The sequence below is a fragment of the Humulus lupulus genome, chromosome 4, assembly GCF_963169125.1.
Source record: "Humulus lupulus chromosome 4, drHumLupu1.1, whole genome shotgun sequence".
Lineage (NCBI taxonomy): Eukaryota > Viridiplantae > Streptophyta > Magnoliopsida > Rosales > Cannabaceae > Humulus > Humulus lupulus.
The window spans coordinates 114590041-114608773 of record NC_084796.1 but is presented as its reverse complement, the minus strand read 5'-3'; the positions used below and the strand labels follow the sequence as shown (position 1 = coordinate 114608773).

The window sequence follows — 18733 nt, the reverse complement described above, 5'->3', positions numbered from 1 at the left end:
CACTAAGGAATCAAAAGTCGATCGTTCTCAGGAGTCGTTCTTGTTATTATTTCTCGCTCGAACCAGAGGTAAGAAAACTTCACCCCATATGTGACATGCATGGTTATTCTTGAGGCATGTTGATTGTGTAAATGTGGACATGGATTGATTATTGAATTCTTAGCAAATCTTGCTCACTTTTGCATGGTACAGACTCATTAGTCAGATTTGGCAAAGGTGTCAGTATCAACTGTGAAGCTGTGACTCATTAGTCAAGTTCGGCAGTGGTACTGTGCACTGGTCACATAGAGCTGACTCATTACTCAGGACGGCTTTAGCATGTTCAACGCAAGCCAATAAAGATTAGATCTAATTGACATCTGCATTGGATGACTCAAAGAGCATTAATGCTGGATTGACCTCAAGTTCGATGAATATTATAAGCGCTTGTGTGGCTTACCCATCAGTCACTCATCTGTTAAGTTAGAGACTTACTTATCAGTCTCTCATATGTTTAAGGCTAGTGGCTTACCTAGCAGCCACTCTTCTATTTAAATTAGTGACTTGCTTGTTAGTCACTCAGTATGGTTTTCTAGAACCTCAAGTGATATTAACTCATCTGTTTAAGAGCTATAAGCTGTGTGTGATTATAATGATAATCATTTCATAATGTTTATATACAATATTGTGTTTTCTTGCTGAGCTTTGGCTCATGGGTGCTATGCGGTGCAGGTACAGGGAAAGAAAAGCTCACCCAGCCTTGAGTGGAGAGCTTAGGTGGTGATGTGTACATATGCGGCTGCTTGACCACCACGGCCAAGGAGTTCTCAGAGGAACTAGGGGGTTTACCCTATTTTTGCCGCTCAGGTCGGCGGGTTTGTAATTTTGAAACAGTAATGACCTTTTTGAGTTATAAATAATTTGTAAATGTTCTTGTGGGCCCATGAACAGTTTTATGTAATAAATAAAATATAACCTTTCCTTTTGTTGGTTTTTGAGCTTAGCCTGTTAATAGCACTTAGAACACGTTTTTAACCAAAGGACTCGGGTAGCGGGTCAAATTTTTGGTTCACCGATCACCGTAACGGTTCTGGGCTAACCAGGGCGTTACTTTAACCATTATGCCTCAATTTATTTCCTATGTTCAAACACAATTAAATTGCATTTTCAAACATTTTAGATCTGACAATGCACCTGAATTGAGTTTCAAAGATTTGTTCTCTAAACTTGGCATTATGCATGAATTTACTTGTGTAGAGACTCCTGAACAAAATGTCGTTGCTGAAAGGAAACATCAGCATCTCTTAAATGTTGCAAGAACTCTATTTTTTCAAGCCAAATTAACCATTATATTCTGGACCGAATGCATAATGACAGCTGCCTTTCTCATTAACAGAACTCCTACCCCAATTTTAGGCAACAAAATACCCTATGAATTTTTATTTGGTACTCCACCTAATTATGAACATTTGAGAAATTTTGGATGTCTTGTTTTTGCTTCGACTCTTACAGCTCACAGAACCAAATTCGAACCAAGAGCTCGCACTTGTGTTTTTATGGGGTATCCTCAAGGCATTAAAGGGTATATGCTCTATGATCTTAATACCAAACAATTTTTTGTTTCAAGGAATGTTGTCTTTCATGAGCAAATATATCCTTTTCACAAATTAAATATTGATAACACTATTGTCGATCCTTTCTCTAGTATGGTGCTTCCCTCATCTAATATTACTCACATTCATGGTACTGACTATCCTTTAGCTGTTCCAAGTTCTGCTAGTACCAATATAAATTTGCCGGATTCACATCCCTATATTGATGCTACTGCATTAGATACTACACTAGAACAGGTAGTCACAACACCAGCAAGTCCCATTGAAGCACCAGCTGCTCTGCGAAGGACCACTAGAACTATCAAACCACTGAGTTATCTACGAGACTATGAATGCAATTCTACCATTCAAGACCAATCTTGTACACCTTATCCTCTTCACAAATTTATGTCTTATACTAATCTCTCAGCTGCTCACAAAGCTTTTATCTGTGCAGTAACAACTCATTTCGAACCTCGAAATTTCAATCAAGCCATACTGCACCAAGCATGGAATAAAGCTATGCAAACTGAACTCCAAGCTCTCCTTGCCAACCACACATGGACCATAGTAAAACTCCCTCCAAATAAGAGAGCCTTTGGTGTCGATGGGTATACAAGATCAAACATAATAGTGACGGCTCGATCGATCGATATAAAGCTCGCCTAGTTGCTCAAGGCTACACACAACAAGAAGGCTTAGATTTTTTTGATACTTTTTCTCTTGTGGCCAAGATGGTCACATTCAAACTCCTTCTTGCTATTTCTGCCATTAAATAATGGCATACTCTTCAACTTGACATTAACAATGCTTTCCTCAACGAAGATCTCCATGAGGAAGTTTACATGACAATTCCTCAGGGTCTAACTCTACCTCCTTCTATTTGTGTAGATACAACTATGGTGTGCAGGCTACACAAATCCATCTACGGATTAAAGCAATCCTCCAGACAATGGTATCAGAAATTATCAGATGCTCTCATTCACGAAGGCTTCACTCAATCTCAAGAAGATTATACTTTGTTTACCAAAGGATCAAACAATACTTTCATTGCTCTCCTCGTGTATGTCGACGACATCATCATCACCGGTCCCAATCTGCCTCTTCTACACCAACTACAAGACTCTTTGCACACTCATTTCAAACTCAAAGCACACGGACCACTGAAATATTTTTTGGGATTTGAAATCGCTCGAGCACAAGAAGGACTTTTTTTGTCCCAACGCAAATACACTCTACAACTTCTCAATGGTATAGAGTACACAGGAAGCAAGCCTGCAAAGACCCCTATGGACCCTCGAATCAAGTTGGATGATGAACAAGGGACCCCTCTTGAAGACCCTTCCTCATACCGACAACTCATTGGTCGCTTACTCTACCTCACACTATCATGGCTGGACATCACATATGCAGTAAACAATCTTAGCCAGTTCATGTCTCATCCCCGCACTCCTCATATGCAGGCTATACATCATTTGCTTCGATATCTCAAGGGCAGCCCCGACCAAGGGCTTCTATACTCAGCCAAATCTTCTTTGCACCTTCGGGGTTTTTCAGATTCGGACTGGGCTTCATGCCCCATCACTAGGCGCTCCACCACTGGATTCTACATCTTCTTGGGCGATTGCCTCATTTCATGGCGCACCAAAAAACAACCAACCATTTCCAAGAGCTCTGCTGAAGCAGAGTACCGGGCCTTGGCTGCTACTAGTAGTGAAATCACCTGGCTACAATATTTACTCACTGATTTCCACATTCCACAAGACACTCCAGCTTTCATTTACTGCGACAACCAGTTCGCCATTCATATCGCCAACAATCCTACCTTTCACGAACGCACAAAACATATGGAGCTAGACTGTTATTTTATCCGGGACAAGATTAAACAATCAACTATCCACCTAATACCTGTTAGCAGTACCTTACATCTTGCTGATGCTTTCACCAAGCCATTACCTTCCACTACTCTCACTTCTCACATAGCCAAGATGTCTATATATGACATATACAGTCCACCTTGAAGGGGGGGTAACAGATTTTATATAACAGAATAACAGAATTGTTCTCTGTTTTGTTATTCTAAGTAGACATTAATCCGATTAGTTAGGATATTTATCTTTGATATTTTAGCCTTAGTCGGTTTAGCTCTCCTTATTATTTTTCTATATATATAAGTTCTTGATACACTACTGTAATCGTATGAATTCATTTTTTCAGATTTATAATACAATTTTCTTTTCTTGTAGAACTTTTTCTCTCTTCCGCAATAGAAAGCTATTTTTATTTATAGTATTTCATATACTATTTTTTTGAGTTTTATGGCCATTTTTACAAAAAAAAAATAAACAAACAAAATTATGCGCATCATTTATTAAAATTAGAAAGTAAATGTTCTAATGAACAAATTGAATAGTGCTTAACAAAAATAGATAAATAAAAAAAAAATATTTGATATAATTTCAAAGATAAATTTATTAAATTTTTTTTAAAATAGTATAAATTTACTTTCATATAATAGATGCTTTTTCTAGGAAGAAAATTTTCATTCTTTTTAAATGAAGAAAATTGCGTTATTGTGTTGTTACATAATATTTAGAGATTAAAAAGACTCAATTTAAATGGAAAAAAATATATAATTTTAATTTTTTTTAGAAATGAGGGTATATTATATATAAAATTTTATGAATATAATTAAAGATTTTAAAATGTACATTTTAATTATTTTACTTTATAATAAATATATAATAATTTCTTTTTAAAAAAAGAGTGTATTCGTACGAGGTGTAATATACAACTCCCCATTATTTATTTGTGTTTGCCTATTTTTTTCTTAGGGGTTGCTTGAGTACTTTGGATCAACATTAGATTTTAGAGATTGGTTTGTATTTGTTTGAACATGATTGGTAATTTGGAGAGACATTAATCAGACTGCTTGGGCTTGTAATTTGGACTATATGACTGTGTTGTGAACTTTGAATTGTAATTTGGACTTTAACTTCATAATTGATATTTTGGATTTTAAGTAAACTTTTAATAATTTGAGTTTATAATTTTTTATTTACCAGAGTTTATATTGTAATTTGATATGGAATTGGAATTTGGGTATATTTTAGTTATTGCTTTATGAGAAATTTACATATATATGGCACTTGTTTTATCATTTTAATTTCAAAAATTCAATGTGAATCTTAATGCTAAATATATCGTCCTTCCTACCCTTCTTTTCAAATAATATAGCATTAAAATTACTTCTTTCTTTTTCTTCTCCACAACTTTAAAATAAAATTTTCGTCACACCATTGGTTGTTTCGGCTAAAGAGCAGTATCATCACGACCTATTTTTCAAAATGGTCAATTTGATATGTGGGAAACATATATTTTCTCGCCATCGCCGAAATCAAAATCAATCATTTAGTTGCTTGAGATACTAATTGGATAATGATTAGTTGTACTTCTACAAAAAAAACTTTATTTTAGTTAATTAACTCCAAGTTTATTTTTGGAAATTAATTGATAGTTTCTATTATGTATAAAAAGTAATTTTGTAGCTGCTTTTTAATTTATTTTAGTAAAAGTTAAATCAAAGAGTCAAAAAATTAAGCATTATTTTTGTTGGGATGGGTTTCTTGCCACCGCCCAAGAAGATGGTTGTGATGAGTCCTTTTTTGTTGTGTTTGAAAAGTTACTAAAAAGTATATTCTTATTTTATATTTAAAAGATATCATATGGTATTACAAACAACTTTAAAGCTAAGGGGACCAGAGTCAGTGGGATAAACAGAGGGTGCGACCTAAGGGCGTCGACCGTGATTATCATGTGACTTGATTATTATTATTGATTGATGGATTTGTCATGCTGAATAGCTGAGTGTTGGTTTGTTGACTCTCTGGTTATGTCTATGGACTATGTGATTAATGTGGCATGATAAGTGTATGAACATGCTGTAAGGATTATTCAATTGTTATCATTGTTTGTGCTATAATGTTATATTTTCTTGCTGGGTCTTGACTCACGGGTGCTATGTGGTGCAGGTAAAGGCAATGGTAAGCTTGATCAGCCCCGAATCGGAGAGCTCTGAGAGCAAAATGTACATGATCAGCTGCTCGGCCACCACGGTTGAGGATAAAACAGGAACAGGAGGACCATAAAAGTCTGTTTTTCCCCTAGAGTGGCTAGTGGTTGTTTGCACTCTGGAAATTTTGTAAACTAAATTTAAAACACTATTTCTTTTGGGATCCCTTGTACAAAACATTTAATTATATGAAATATATATTTTATGACCAAAACCCTTTTAACCCTAGTTCATTAGTGATGTCAGTGACACATTTTTTTAACTAAGTGAGTTGATTAGCAAGTCCCACACCTTTATAAATACATAGTGTAACGGTCTTGGCTACCCAGGGCATTACACGAATGCCTTAAAACCATCCGAGTGAATTAGTTTCTCTCTGCAAAGTTGTTTTGCTTTTAGTTCCCGACTTATGCTCTAGGGACAATATTTGTTCCTAGAGCACTGTCCGAGGGGAACTTCTCCATGAAATTTCAGAGAATTCTTGTCCCTCAACCCTTTTTCTTTAGTGTTAGTAGTAACTACTTGGTGTTTTCTTTCCTTGTTGCTTTCAGGTCCCTGATCATGGCTCATGGCATCACACATTATCTTGTGGATGAGGTAAATGTGGCCCCAGTCATCCTGGAGGCGCATAAGCTTCCCATTGGAAATACGTGGGAAATGGATGTGGAGATGAACGAGTTCTGGAACTACCGATTGCTAAACAAGTTGGAGAAATCCTTCAGGGTAGAGTCGACTTCGGGACTCTTCTTCAATAGGTTGGCCAAGACGGAAGAAATGGTCGACACTGGAGTGGGTGCATTCAGGGCTTGGAGCAAGGGCCACATTAGTGCGAGGGCTAGTCTCCCACTTCACGACTATTTTGTGTGATTCCTCCAGTTTGTGGGGATCGCACCGTTCCAACTCTTGCCCTAGGTGTACAAATTGCTCGCGGGGTGGTATGTGTTCTGCACCTGGAAATAGATGAAGGGGCCCACTCCCTCAGTGGTGCTATACAATTACCAGTTGGAGCTACAACTAAACTCCAAGGACAAGACGCGGGTCAGATTTTATAGACATAAGGCCTGTAATGTCAGTTTGGCTCCATCCAACACCTAGAAACACCCCCCCCCCCCCCCCGAATGTCAGACAATATTGGTTTATGATAGCCAAGTTCCTTCTGGAGAAGAATTTAGTGCTGGATTTTCAATGTGTGGGTAAGATTTACTTTCCCACTTCACACTTTCCTTTCATTCTTTCTCTCTTTATCTTTTTGTTGAATGGTTATGTTCTGTTGGGACAGGTCCATATGCTCAGACCCAGATGACCAATTTCATCTTGGATAGGAAGAAGAAGTATGCCACATTCAGCACAGATGACCTGGATGTGGGGGTGGGGAGGGGGTTGGTTAACACGAATAATCTCCGGGCAGTCGGGCTGCTTGCTGGCCATTAGTCAATTAATTCCCTTAACCTCGGGGGTTTCAGTGCGAGAGGGACCCGTCTCTTCAGGAGGAGTTGGACCTCATCCATATTGAGGTCATGGAAGCCGAGGTCAAAGCAGAGACCGATAAGAGAAAATTGTAGCTAAAACGCCTCAAGGAGCGGGCCATGTCCGAGGAGCTGGACGACCTGCTCGAGGGGATGGAGCCCAACACTGGAGCTCCTGGAGCCAGCGTCTCCGGGCCAGGAAAAATGCCTCCATTTTTTACTTATGCTCCTCATATTGAGGGCTTTGTTATGAATAGGCAACAGAACCAAGGCTATTTAACAGGGACTACTAGCAACAGGGGGCTTCCTAACCCTATAATCGTGGACATGATGACCCTTATTCATTTTTTCTGGTTCATCCAATATGATAGCTTTTTGGGCCTGGATGAGACGGGGGATCAAATTCATGCTTTTTCCCTAGGAGAATTAAGTCAAGCCCGTTTCATAGATAAGTGTCCGTCCCGAAGGACTTAGAATTGCAAGTTTTTTTTTGTTTATGTATTATGTTTCATATGCTCTTTTTTATTTATACTTCCCGCTTCGTTACTAATTTGTACTTTGTTCTTACTTTAGGTGAACCAGACGTGGCTGATCCCGTGGCCAAGATGAAACAGATGATTGAGGCTAGGGTTACTAGGGCCAAGGCAGTAATGAAGAAGGCTGCCAAGGGCTTGACTAAGACGAAGATCAATAACTTGATGGTTAAGTCTACAAAACCGACCGCGGGGGCCCTGGAGGGATCTCAAGCTGTCGCCCCGGCCACCACGGCATCAGTTGAGCTGCATTTACCCCCACCTACTCCCTTCCAAGTTATAAATTTGGAGTAGGAGCCTCGAGTAGAAGGCGGGGCAAAGAAAATGAAGGCGGACGCTGCTGCCATGGCGTTCGTGGAGTGGGCTTAGAAGGCCAAGGCAGCGGGGGAATCCAATTTGATCCAAGCGCACTCCCTCGGAGATGGTCTCGTTATTACATCAGAGCTCCCAGATGTTCATGTGCTCCCCATCAATCAGGATCTTCCTAGGGAAGGGGATTTGGTCGTCCAAGAGGAGAGGATAAGGATGGTGTCCTGGACTTAGGACAAGGACCGTGACAAACAGGACGAGATGGCCAGGGCTTTGACTACTCACAGGAACGTGGAGTTCTCTGGTGTGATGAGCCTTTCAATGCTCCCCAACAGATCGTGGATCGCTTGGGAGCCAAGCTTGCACTTCAGCCCAATTTGGGGAAGGACTTGGCCCCGTTCACCGCAGACTTGCTGGCCTAAGTGGGGACTTCCATGTCCTACCTCTGGATCAAACGCCACGCCACTCTGGCTAGCGATGATGCCCTCTTCATCTCCCAGGCCATCTGTCATCAGGCCATGATGGTAAGTCTCTGTATTATTATTCTCCTTTTTTTGTGTTGTTTCTAACTTTGTTTTGTTCCAGGACACATTGTTGGCTCATAGGAACGCGGACCTGGTGGCCGAGATGGCCATGAAGCTAGAGACGGCCTAGATGGAGCTAGAGGGGGCCGTTAACAAATGGGAAGCTTCCAAGGAGGCCCTTGACAAGGAGATTTCCCGGGTCCAAGTTCAGCATGAGGAAGCCTTGTCCAGGAAAGATGCTGACCACAAGAAGGTTGTGGACCACCTGAACTGGGAGCAAGAGAAGTTGTGAATGAAGTTGTCCAGTGCACAATACTCTCAAGCTTCAATCAAGACACTTTTGGTGGCGGTTGAGACCCAACTGCATCAAAAGTAAGAGAAGGTGGAGCCTCTCGAGGCTCAAGTCCAGGCTTTGGAGGTCCGGGCAAGCTGGAGTGTGAGTGAAAGGAGAAGGCTCTCAAGGACAAAGAACAAGCTGATGAGTTGTTGTCATCCACTTTCAATGAAGCCATTTATATGGCTTGGCTCTTGGACAAAAATATGAATCTCCAAGTCTATCAAGATCCAGCTGCAAATAGGGCCAAATTTGCGGCAAAGGAGAGAGAAGACGCGGAGCTCCTTGTCGAGGGTCAACAGGATAAAGCTGCCCCAGATGTCCTGGATCAGGACGAAGCCTAGACCTAAGCCTTTGTAATTTTTTTTAGGACTTCCCCTTTTTTTTGTAGAACATACTTTTTTTGGTAATCTTTTTTTATGGGCGCGGATGCGCTTAAGACGATTATTTATTTTATTATCTAGTTATTATATCGATTTCTATCTTGCACATCTTTATTTCCTGCTTTATACTCATTTATTTCCTTAAAAATTCACTAAGTGTTATACCACTATGCATGAGTTTTTTTTAAATGTGGAATCCTGGTTCCAATGGCCAAGACCATTAGGGGAAAAATTGTGGAAGTTAATTAATTTACCAAAAAATCAAGGTTCAGGTTTCAACGGCCTGGACCGTTTTGGACACCAGATAAAATTTAATTGATTTATCTCGAACCTAAGGTTTAGGTTCCAACAACTTGGACCATTATGGACTTCAAAAGGAATTTAAATGATTTGTCCAGAATCTGAGGTTCGAGTTCTAATGGCCTGGACCATTAAAGAGTTCTTAGGAGGAAATTAGTTAATTAACTTATACCGAACCAAAGGTTCAGGTTTCAATGATTTGGACCGTTGAAGAGACTAAATTTAATTATTTTAAACCTAAGATTCAAGTTCCAACGGTCTTGGGCCATTATTAGGAAACAATAAATAAGGATTAAACTATCCCAGACCATGTTATGTCTGGACCAATTTTTTGGGAGTTGCGTTATGAAATCCCCCAGTCCATACGAATCCAGATTAGGACTAAGCTTTGAGCCTTGCATCCGTTTTTATCCTAGAAAGTGTAGATGGTCCTACACCCCAAGTGACCAAAGAGTGTAGTGTTAGGTCACTTGTTCATGTAAAAATTAAAGACGGACATGAACTTTTTCTTTTCTTAATACATTTCTTATGGATTTTTGTTCAACAATTTTCATTAAATAAGAAATGCCCCTGGGGCGTACATTACTTGAAAATAAAAATGTTAAACAGAGAAGTTACGGCTAAATCCTCCCGGCTACTGTAGTACTAGTGGAGGTGTTCAACGTTCCAAGCCCTTGGGACCTCTATTCCATAGCACCCGTGAGCCAAGTCTTAGCAAGAAAACATAAACATGCTCATAAGCAGTCAATAACACATTACCAAATCATAATAAGCATGCCTAGCAGTAACCCTACTCATGCATACATACTATTAATATAAATGACTATATTGTCATATGGGGCCAGCTGCCCTAATAAAATGATTAAATAAATCATATCGGAGCCCATTGCCCAAAGTACATGATTAATGAATCACATTGGGATCCGTTGCCATAGGATATGGGATTAGTAAGTCACCTCGTAGCCCATTTCCTTATCCTCTATATAACCAGCCTTGGACCTAGCCCAGCATACCTGGCACCAAATTTTCCACGACCATTGGGTCGGACAAGCGTATGACGCGCTCCTAGTTAGGCCTAACCATATCGACCAGCACCCAACACGCTATTGTTGCCCATGACTTATAATTCAATGCTTTCAACCGGCGCTCATCGCACTATTGTCGTTCTTGACTTATAAGTCAACCTTTTCATTCAGATAATGCAGCCAAGCATATATCATATATCAAATATCCATATACAGAGCATTCAACATGCTTAATCAACAATTACAAGCATAAACATGCACATTCTCAGGGGCCCATGCCCTATTCATATCCCTGTTTAACAACCAGACCAAGCCCTAATCACATACATCACATATTGGGTGCAATTTTCTAACCTCAGGTTCGAGTGTAATGTTTATTAAGAATGACGCTCGAGCACGATCCTGGTTTCTGAGAACCTAGCAGTAACCTAGTCACAACCAAATATAAAATCCTGTCAATAACGAGTGAAATAAAGGCTTCCAGACCAAGTCCTATCGTCCGGGACGTCAAATTCTACTAAATCGGGTAGTAGGATCGATCCTGAGCCCTTAGGTTTGAGTTCCCGCACTCAAAAAATTCTTTGGCCAAAATCCTCTATTTGCGTCGTGATGCCCCTCAATTAGTGTCATGGCAGCCCACAATTAGAGTCGCAACTCTCCAATAAAGAGAGCCCAGGTAATCAAGCTTCTAATCTTCCTTATAATCATTATGACTCTAACGTCGCTTGAATCCGAGCCCTAAAACTCGAGTTTCCTTAAAAAATGCAAACGAGCACAAAAGGGAGGGAATGAGAGAGTTGAACGTGTTTTTTGTTTTTGTCAGATTACTTAAGGGTCAAGTAACCTTAAGCAAATCCCAAGGCTCAGGGTACTTGTGGACACCAAAATTCTACACTTGGTAAAGATCACAACTTGTGTCCAAAGCTTCCGAATGGTCATGCGAGAGCATGTTTTATGCAAGTCTTCACCTCCATGCAAGGCTGTCCTCTCACGTATCACGGCCCCAAGGCATTCGCCCTTGCACATACAGGCACCTCACCCAAGGGAGTCTCGCGCATACATGTGCCTTGCCTAAGGGCATCTCCTGCATACAGTTGCCTTGCCCAAGGGTGTCTCGCACATACAAGCGCCTCGCCCAAGGGCGTCTCGCTCATGTAGGCACCTTGTGCATGCAGGCCGCTAGATTGATCGTGGTATCATCAAGGGTCTCTCTATACGAGGCCTAGAGTACGCCGAAGGGTTGCACAAGTGCATGCCAATGAAGCTCACGGACCTCGCGCTGAGATGCAAGGCACCCACGCCTATGCCACCGAGGAGCTGAGAGCCTCACTAGACCACCTTTGCGTATGCCGAGGTCTCAATGGCATGAAGGTCTTGTTATGTGATACCCAACACACCTAGATGGGAATTACGTCCTCGCGCCCACATGCCGCGTGAAGGAACAAGGGCCTCCTTATGAGAGACCCAAATTTTCCAGACGTCACGCACCTCGAAGAGATGAGGCATTCGCATAGCGAGGCTTGATGTGCAAAGGGGCCAAGGCTTGCTCTCGCAACCACAAGCTGCATACCCCGAAAGGTTAAAAGCATTGAATAGAGGCCTAACTCTCCTAAGCACCAAGGTGCGCCCCTAATGTGAAAAGGAACGCCCAAGCCTAATGTCACAAGCTTAGCACAAAGGTTCCCAACAAAAGCCTCAATACGGGGAATATGAGGGCTGCATTGAGGAGACTCATGCTATCCCATTGGAGAATCCATAAGTTCCCCAACACTTAGCCAAATATAACACAACTTGGAGCAAAGGTGTATCTTGGACAAGTGAGAACAAAAATCAGTTGTGATGTATGCATACGAGTACGGGGTGCATGACCTTGAGGAGGACAGAGGTGTGACCTTGACATCCATATCCGATACATAGTGGTGGTACGAATGCGTATGAAGAGTGAAGGCACTACCTGAGCATCCCTGACCACATATTAGGGCCGACACTACAGCCTTTTGCACCACTACTTCATCCATCATTAATCTGACAATGTATCAACGTACGTTCTTGTTTGATGGGACCACAATGTATCAGGGGCCTTAAGAGCCCAACTATAAATAGACATCCACCCCTCAGAGTAAGGGGTTGGAAAATTCATTGTATACACAGGCAATTAAACAATATACGTGTTTTCCTCCATTGTTACTATATTACACTCTTCTTTTCAAGATTTTTCATAAATTCTATCTACCTTGATTTTATAATACGCTTTGAGTTTTCAGACCTTATATCGTTGACGAGCTCTCACCGTCAACAATTTGGCATTGTCTGTGGGAAGAACAACTAACAAATAGTATTTCCTACATTAATTTCAGTAAGAAAACATGCCAAGGTGTTCAAAATGCCTACAAGACCACCAAGAAGTGGAGGTCCACCTAGAAATAACCCAGCTAAGGGCGTCCATGAGGGATCCTCCCGTGCCGATGAATGGAGGTGTGATGAATCTTCCCAAAGCTAATAGTGAAGAGGAAGAAGTATCATCCCCTGCCATTCATCCTTCACCAGATCTTGTAGCACATGCCACCACTCCAACGAAGGGTTGTACAACTCACCCTCTGCCATGGCCACCGGTGGCCCCAAGTCCAAACCATCAAGACCCAGGTCCTTCCAAATAGAGACATGGTAAATGCCTATGAGTAAAATCAGTGAGTTCATGTTCCTGAATTCTTCGCTATGAAGATGAAATACGTGACCTGCACTTGAAAAACCAAAGGTTGCAGGGCACTGTGGAGAACATGCAAAAGGTACTCAACGGCATGTTACACGTAAACTCTGATGCTCCCCTCTCTAAGAATAAAGAGACAAAACATGTACGAGGAGAAACCACCATACCCTTGGACGGTTGAAAAACGCAACTTTCCACTAGTCATAACCCTCTCCTAGGACGCAAGGAAGGTTCTACACCAACAGCACAACCTAGCGCGAACCTCACCTATGGGAGGCGTGAACCCAAGGCCGCCTCCAAAATAGTTTCACCCGACTTCAGGGAGAAACTTAACCTGAGAGGGTCATAGGTAAAAACCACACCCCATTGTTCTCCCCTGATGGACACAACCAAAGCAAGTGTTTACCCTAAGAACCCATGATACTCCTTAAACAAAAAGATAAGTGAATCAGACACCAAAATGCAAAGCCTTTGAAGCAAGATTATCACTGCACCTGGGGGGCACAGAGATGACGAAGAGTTTGACCACGAGTCACCCTTCGCAAGGGAGATCTAGGTTGAACAACTCCCAACCAACTTCAAAGAGCCTCGCATGGCTCCGTACGAGGGCACTACGGACCCAAAGTATTAATTAGACACCTTCAACGACTTGATGAAGTCAAAGGGGGGTCAATAGCAGAGCAAGGTTCCTTTGCTTCGTCATTACACTCAAAGGAGTTGTGTACAGCAAGGCAGGGTTCCGTTGCTTCGTCGTGGCAACAGTTCACTGGCGAATTTCTTCAGCAGCAGCATGCGGTCCATGATTATGCTATGTCGAGCACTAGCCTCGCTAATATAAAACAAGGTGAGAGTGAAAGCCTGAAGAGTTATATCCATAGATTCAATATGGAAGCAACTAAGCTGGGAAGTTCAACTAAAGCAGAGTTCAAGATGGCTATCACAGCTTAAATTCGTCCATGAAGCAAGTTATGGGAGAACATGCTCAAGAGGGAGGTTACAAACCTAGACGACTTCTTCAAAAGAGCACAAAAGTATATACGTGTGGAAGAGGGCCACGAGAACCTGCATGCTGGGGGGAGCATGTTAGGAGTATGTCCTAAAAGCATGTAAAAGACATTTATTATTTCGATGAATAAATAAATACAATGGTCTATTATTGTTATATTTAGATTATTAAATTATTGTTTGAATAATTTTGTAAATATAAGAAAAATTCCATATTCATTATTGAGGATGTGATCTTGTATTAGTACGAGAGAATTAAGATCACATGAATGAATAAAAATAGTCAACAACAACAAATTGAAGTTATGGAATTTTTTAATTGGGGTTGTAAGTACGGTTTGCTGAGTATCATGTTGATACAAATAATCTAGATTCGGATTATTGATGTGGTAAGACATCTCGGTAAAGGTGCTTTATATAATATGATTATATATGACATGGACTGATATGAATAAAAGTCTTTATCCAAAAACCATTTAATAATAAAGACTTGTAATTCATATCATAACTGATGATCATTTATTAATCAACATAAATCCTGAGTGTTCATGAACTCTTGTTCATGTTTATTAAATCTTTTGATTCATTCGTTAAGGTCTCTTCATAGAACGAGGCTAATGACTTTTGTTTTGGAGATTTAATATCATGGATGGCTGGGAACATGTATCAACAATACAAATTCTAATCTTTCCTAACGGATCGTATATTGGTTCCCTTAAGGGTTAATTATGGAACATAATGATTTTGAGCTCAAATCTATAATTAGATTATAGATTAATTATTCACTAGTGAATTAATGGTACTTAAGGAATAAGAAGTAAATTAGAAAGGTAAAATGGTAATTCTTCCATTCTAATTTATGGACTAATTAATTAGAGTGTTGAACTATAGTAAGATGGTTATATCAATGGACAGCTTAAAATAAGATTTCTGTAAAAGTATATCTATAACATAAATAGTTCAATTATGAATTTATAGTGGAGAAATATCAGAATTAATAAAATAAATATTATAATTAAAGAGTTTAATTATTTAATTTTAATTTATTCGAGCTTACTGTTATAGGTCCATGGTCCCCGAAATGGCTTAAACAAACACTCACAAAGATAAATACAAAAATGGGCAAAATGACTTATTTGATAAGTGAAATATTTTTCTATGCACTAAACATAATTATTGTATAATTATGTGTAATTAATTAATTATTTGATTTAACAAAATATAATTAATTTTGAATTAATTTATTTTTGGGATTTTTAGTATTTAAATAATAATAAAAATTGGGAAAAATCACATGCCTTCCTTAGCATGTGGTACACGTGTAGCACAGTGCACAGTCATTGTGCTACACGCACAAGAAGTTTCTAGAAGTTTCTTTATTCCACAATTTTAATTATTTAAATATTAAATAAATAATGAGATATTGTAATATGATTAAAATATTATTATTTAAATAAAATCTGATAACTGATTAGTTATTTTAAATTGTTTTAAATAACTAATATTTTATTTTTAATATATTGGATATATTAAATATAGGAGATCAGTTTTTCAGAGCGATACTTTTTTAGTGATAGAAAACAGATCGTGAAATCTCCCTGAGAGAAATAGGACAGTGACACAAGCATATGTCGCCGTTCTTCACAAACTTAGGTCCAAACTTTATCAGATCTCATGTGTTGAGAACATCTGATAAATAGATTTTGCCTATTATTTTTTATAGCTAGCCCACACTCGTTCTTTGTGTGTTGAGAACATTTTGGAAGATCTTGGTGTGAGATCTCGAGGATTTTTGCCGTACAAAAAGATAGCAGTAAGGAAGGACTTGAGGTAATTTTATATTCATATCTTTGATTCAATATATATATATGTATGTGAAGAAGTAGATCTAGAAATGTTGTGGGGTTAAATTAACAATTTTGATTGTTGTTCCGCTGCGTATAATCTCTGATTTGATCTATAAAAACCAACGGAGCAAACCTTCCTCCAATCCCCCTTCTACCAATACATTTGAAGACTGTGCGCAGAAGAGGTCATTGTGATAAAGAAATCACATATCAAGTTGAAGGTTGAAAGAGGTCTACAAGAAGACTTCAAGAAGAAGCTAGTGGGATTCATCAATGATAACCTCCTATAAGACTCTCTTTATGTGTGTCACTTAGGATCCAAAGAGGTCACCTAGCTAACTCTAGGATGTAATATGACAATGAAATAATGCTTACCCTTACACGTTGCCTACTATTACTAATGTCAAGAACCTACATTATATGTTACATCTCTCATCTCCAAGGACAATTATACGACGCACATATTTCCATTGTCAATTCAAATTGTAAAAGTGTATCAAAAAGAACAAATAATAAAGTGCTTGGAAAGAAAGATCCCATCAACCACTTCGGAGGTATTATACCCAACCTCAACAGGCTCCTAGCCATGTGTAAAATAGGTGCCTAGCCTCGTGAGCCTCAACAGGCACCTAGCCATATGGAAAATAGGTGCCCAGTCTTGCAAGCCTCAACAGGCACCTAGCCATATGCAAAATAGGTGCCAGCCTCGCGAGCCTCAATAGGCACCTAACCATGTGCAAAATAGGTACCCATCCTCACAAGCCTCAACAGGCACCTAGCCATGTTCAAAATAGGTGCCTAGCCTTGCGAGCCTCAATAGGTGCCTGGCCATGTTTAAAACAAGTGCCTGAACTCATGAGATATATATAAAAGTACTTATACATGTATAAATATGTGCATGAGCGTGAACCTTATAAGACACCATTTTAATCTATAAGGACTAGCTACCCTTATAGAGACTAAGAAAGTCAAAAGGTCCCTCGAAAGTGACTTCCTCACAAACACATCCACCTTACAAAGGGACCGCATCGGAGAAGACAAAAGGGGAGCTCAAAGAGATCCCTATGTCTTGATCAACCATGTCAACTAACCCAGGGAAAAACGGGCCTAAAGAAGGTCTTTGCGAAAACTCCCTCACAATCAATAAAAGGGCCTTGAAAATAAGCGCTTGCGAGACTTCTTAAGTACCATCTTCCTATAGGGGTTGCGACCCAAGGGGAGATCACATCAAGGACAAAAAACAGTCCTCATAATAATCCTAGGTCGATTAAAGTAACCTATCCCAAAAAGGGTCTCAAAGAAGGCGCATGCGAAAAGGGTCTCAAAGAAAACACTTGCAAAAAGGGTCTCGAAGAGGACGCTTGTAAAAATAGTATTATGCATAATAACGAGGACATTTCTCAATCAAAAATAAAAAGTCAAAATAGCACGCATGACGAACAAAAAAAGAGAGGATGGAAGATACCCAAAGGGTCAATACATCCTTAAAATAAACCAACTTGCATACATAAGAGGAGCTCAAATGCTTCTCCAATAAGCATGACGCACAAACAAGACACCAAGTGTGTTTCTTCAACAAACAACACTTGGTAGACTTCATAGTCGAGTGGACATGCTTCAATGACAGGGAAGAAGAAGCCACAAAAAAAAAATCACAAGAAAAAATGGTTAAAGCACTCTTCACTATAAAATTTGACGAGCGATGGATATGGGCAAACCACTCAGGGCAATAACTTAGGAGCACCGCACGTGAGCCCACCTTGTTTAGAAGATACTTCCTAGGCCCCCTCAGAAAGTGTAGCTCAAGACCCTTAGTATAGCTTGATGTTTTGTACACAAATGACACTAGTGGAATCTGTACAAATGTAGAGTCCCAGAATATTTACTTAGCTATTTAGATAGTAGTAGTAGTAGTAGTAGTAGTAGTAGTAGTAGTAGTAGTAGTAGTAGTAGTAGTAGTAGTAGTAGTAGTAGTAGTAGTAGTAGTAGTAGTAGTAGTAGTAGTAGTAGTAGTAGTAGTATTAGTAGTAGTAGTAGTAGTAGTAGTAGTAGTAGCAGTAATAGCTAGTAGTAGTTATAGTATGTTAGTTACCGTGGATTTTGGTTCAAACCAGGACTTAGTTGGAAACTCATAGCAACAATTATGGATTTTATAAGTATAACCTATAGTTGAAGAATATTAATTATAACATAAGGTTTGATTAATATTGCTGGTCCTAAATGTATTAATTATTATAACCTAAGGTTTAGATAGAGCCAATAAGAACATGACACTTGTCATAAGCATGATTATTAAGGAATTAAGTATTTTAATGATGAAATAAAGAAATATCAGCTTCAGTGCCTACCAGAAATTGTTAGGGTCGTATTTTTACTCATTCAAAGCAGTTATCCAACCTTAATTATGCTAAAATAGTGCAATTACGTGTTCAAAATATTCACGTATATCGATATATCGCAGCTTGGAGCCGATATATCGCCTGACAAAGAATATGGAAAACACGTTGACGTTGCACGATCGTAGGAACGGAGGCTTGGGACTAGGGCAGAGCCGATATATCGCCATATAGGGGCGATATATCACCCTTGGTGGGTTAGTTTTTAATTTCTTTGTTTTTTTAATTTTAAAATAAACCTTAACTACTTAGACCTGCTTC

At 39.5% G+C, this 18733-nt stretch overlaps 1 protein-coding gene across 1 annotated transcript; it reads left to right on the top strand.

Annotated features, from left to right (window-relative positions):
• The first annotated feature begins 2416 nt into the window (after positions 1 to 2416).
• LOC133832487 (uncharacterized mitochondrial protein AtMg00810-like) lies at positions 2417 to 3592 on the top strand. Its single transcript, XM_062262823.1, has one exon. The coding sequence runs from the start codon at positions 2417 to 2419 to the stop codon at positions 3590 to 3592; it is 1176 nt and encodes a 391-aa protein (XP_062118807.1).
• The last annotated feature ends 15141 nt before the right edge of the window (positions 3593 to 18733 follow it).

Excerpts from the sequence above, each read along its gene's own strand:
- LOC133832487 (XM_062262823.1), top strand. The coding sequence starts at position 2,417 with ATGACAATTCCTCAGGGTCTAACTCTACCTCCTTCTATTTGTGTAGAT.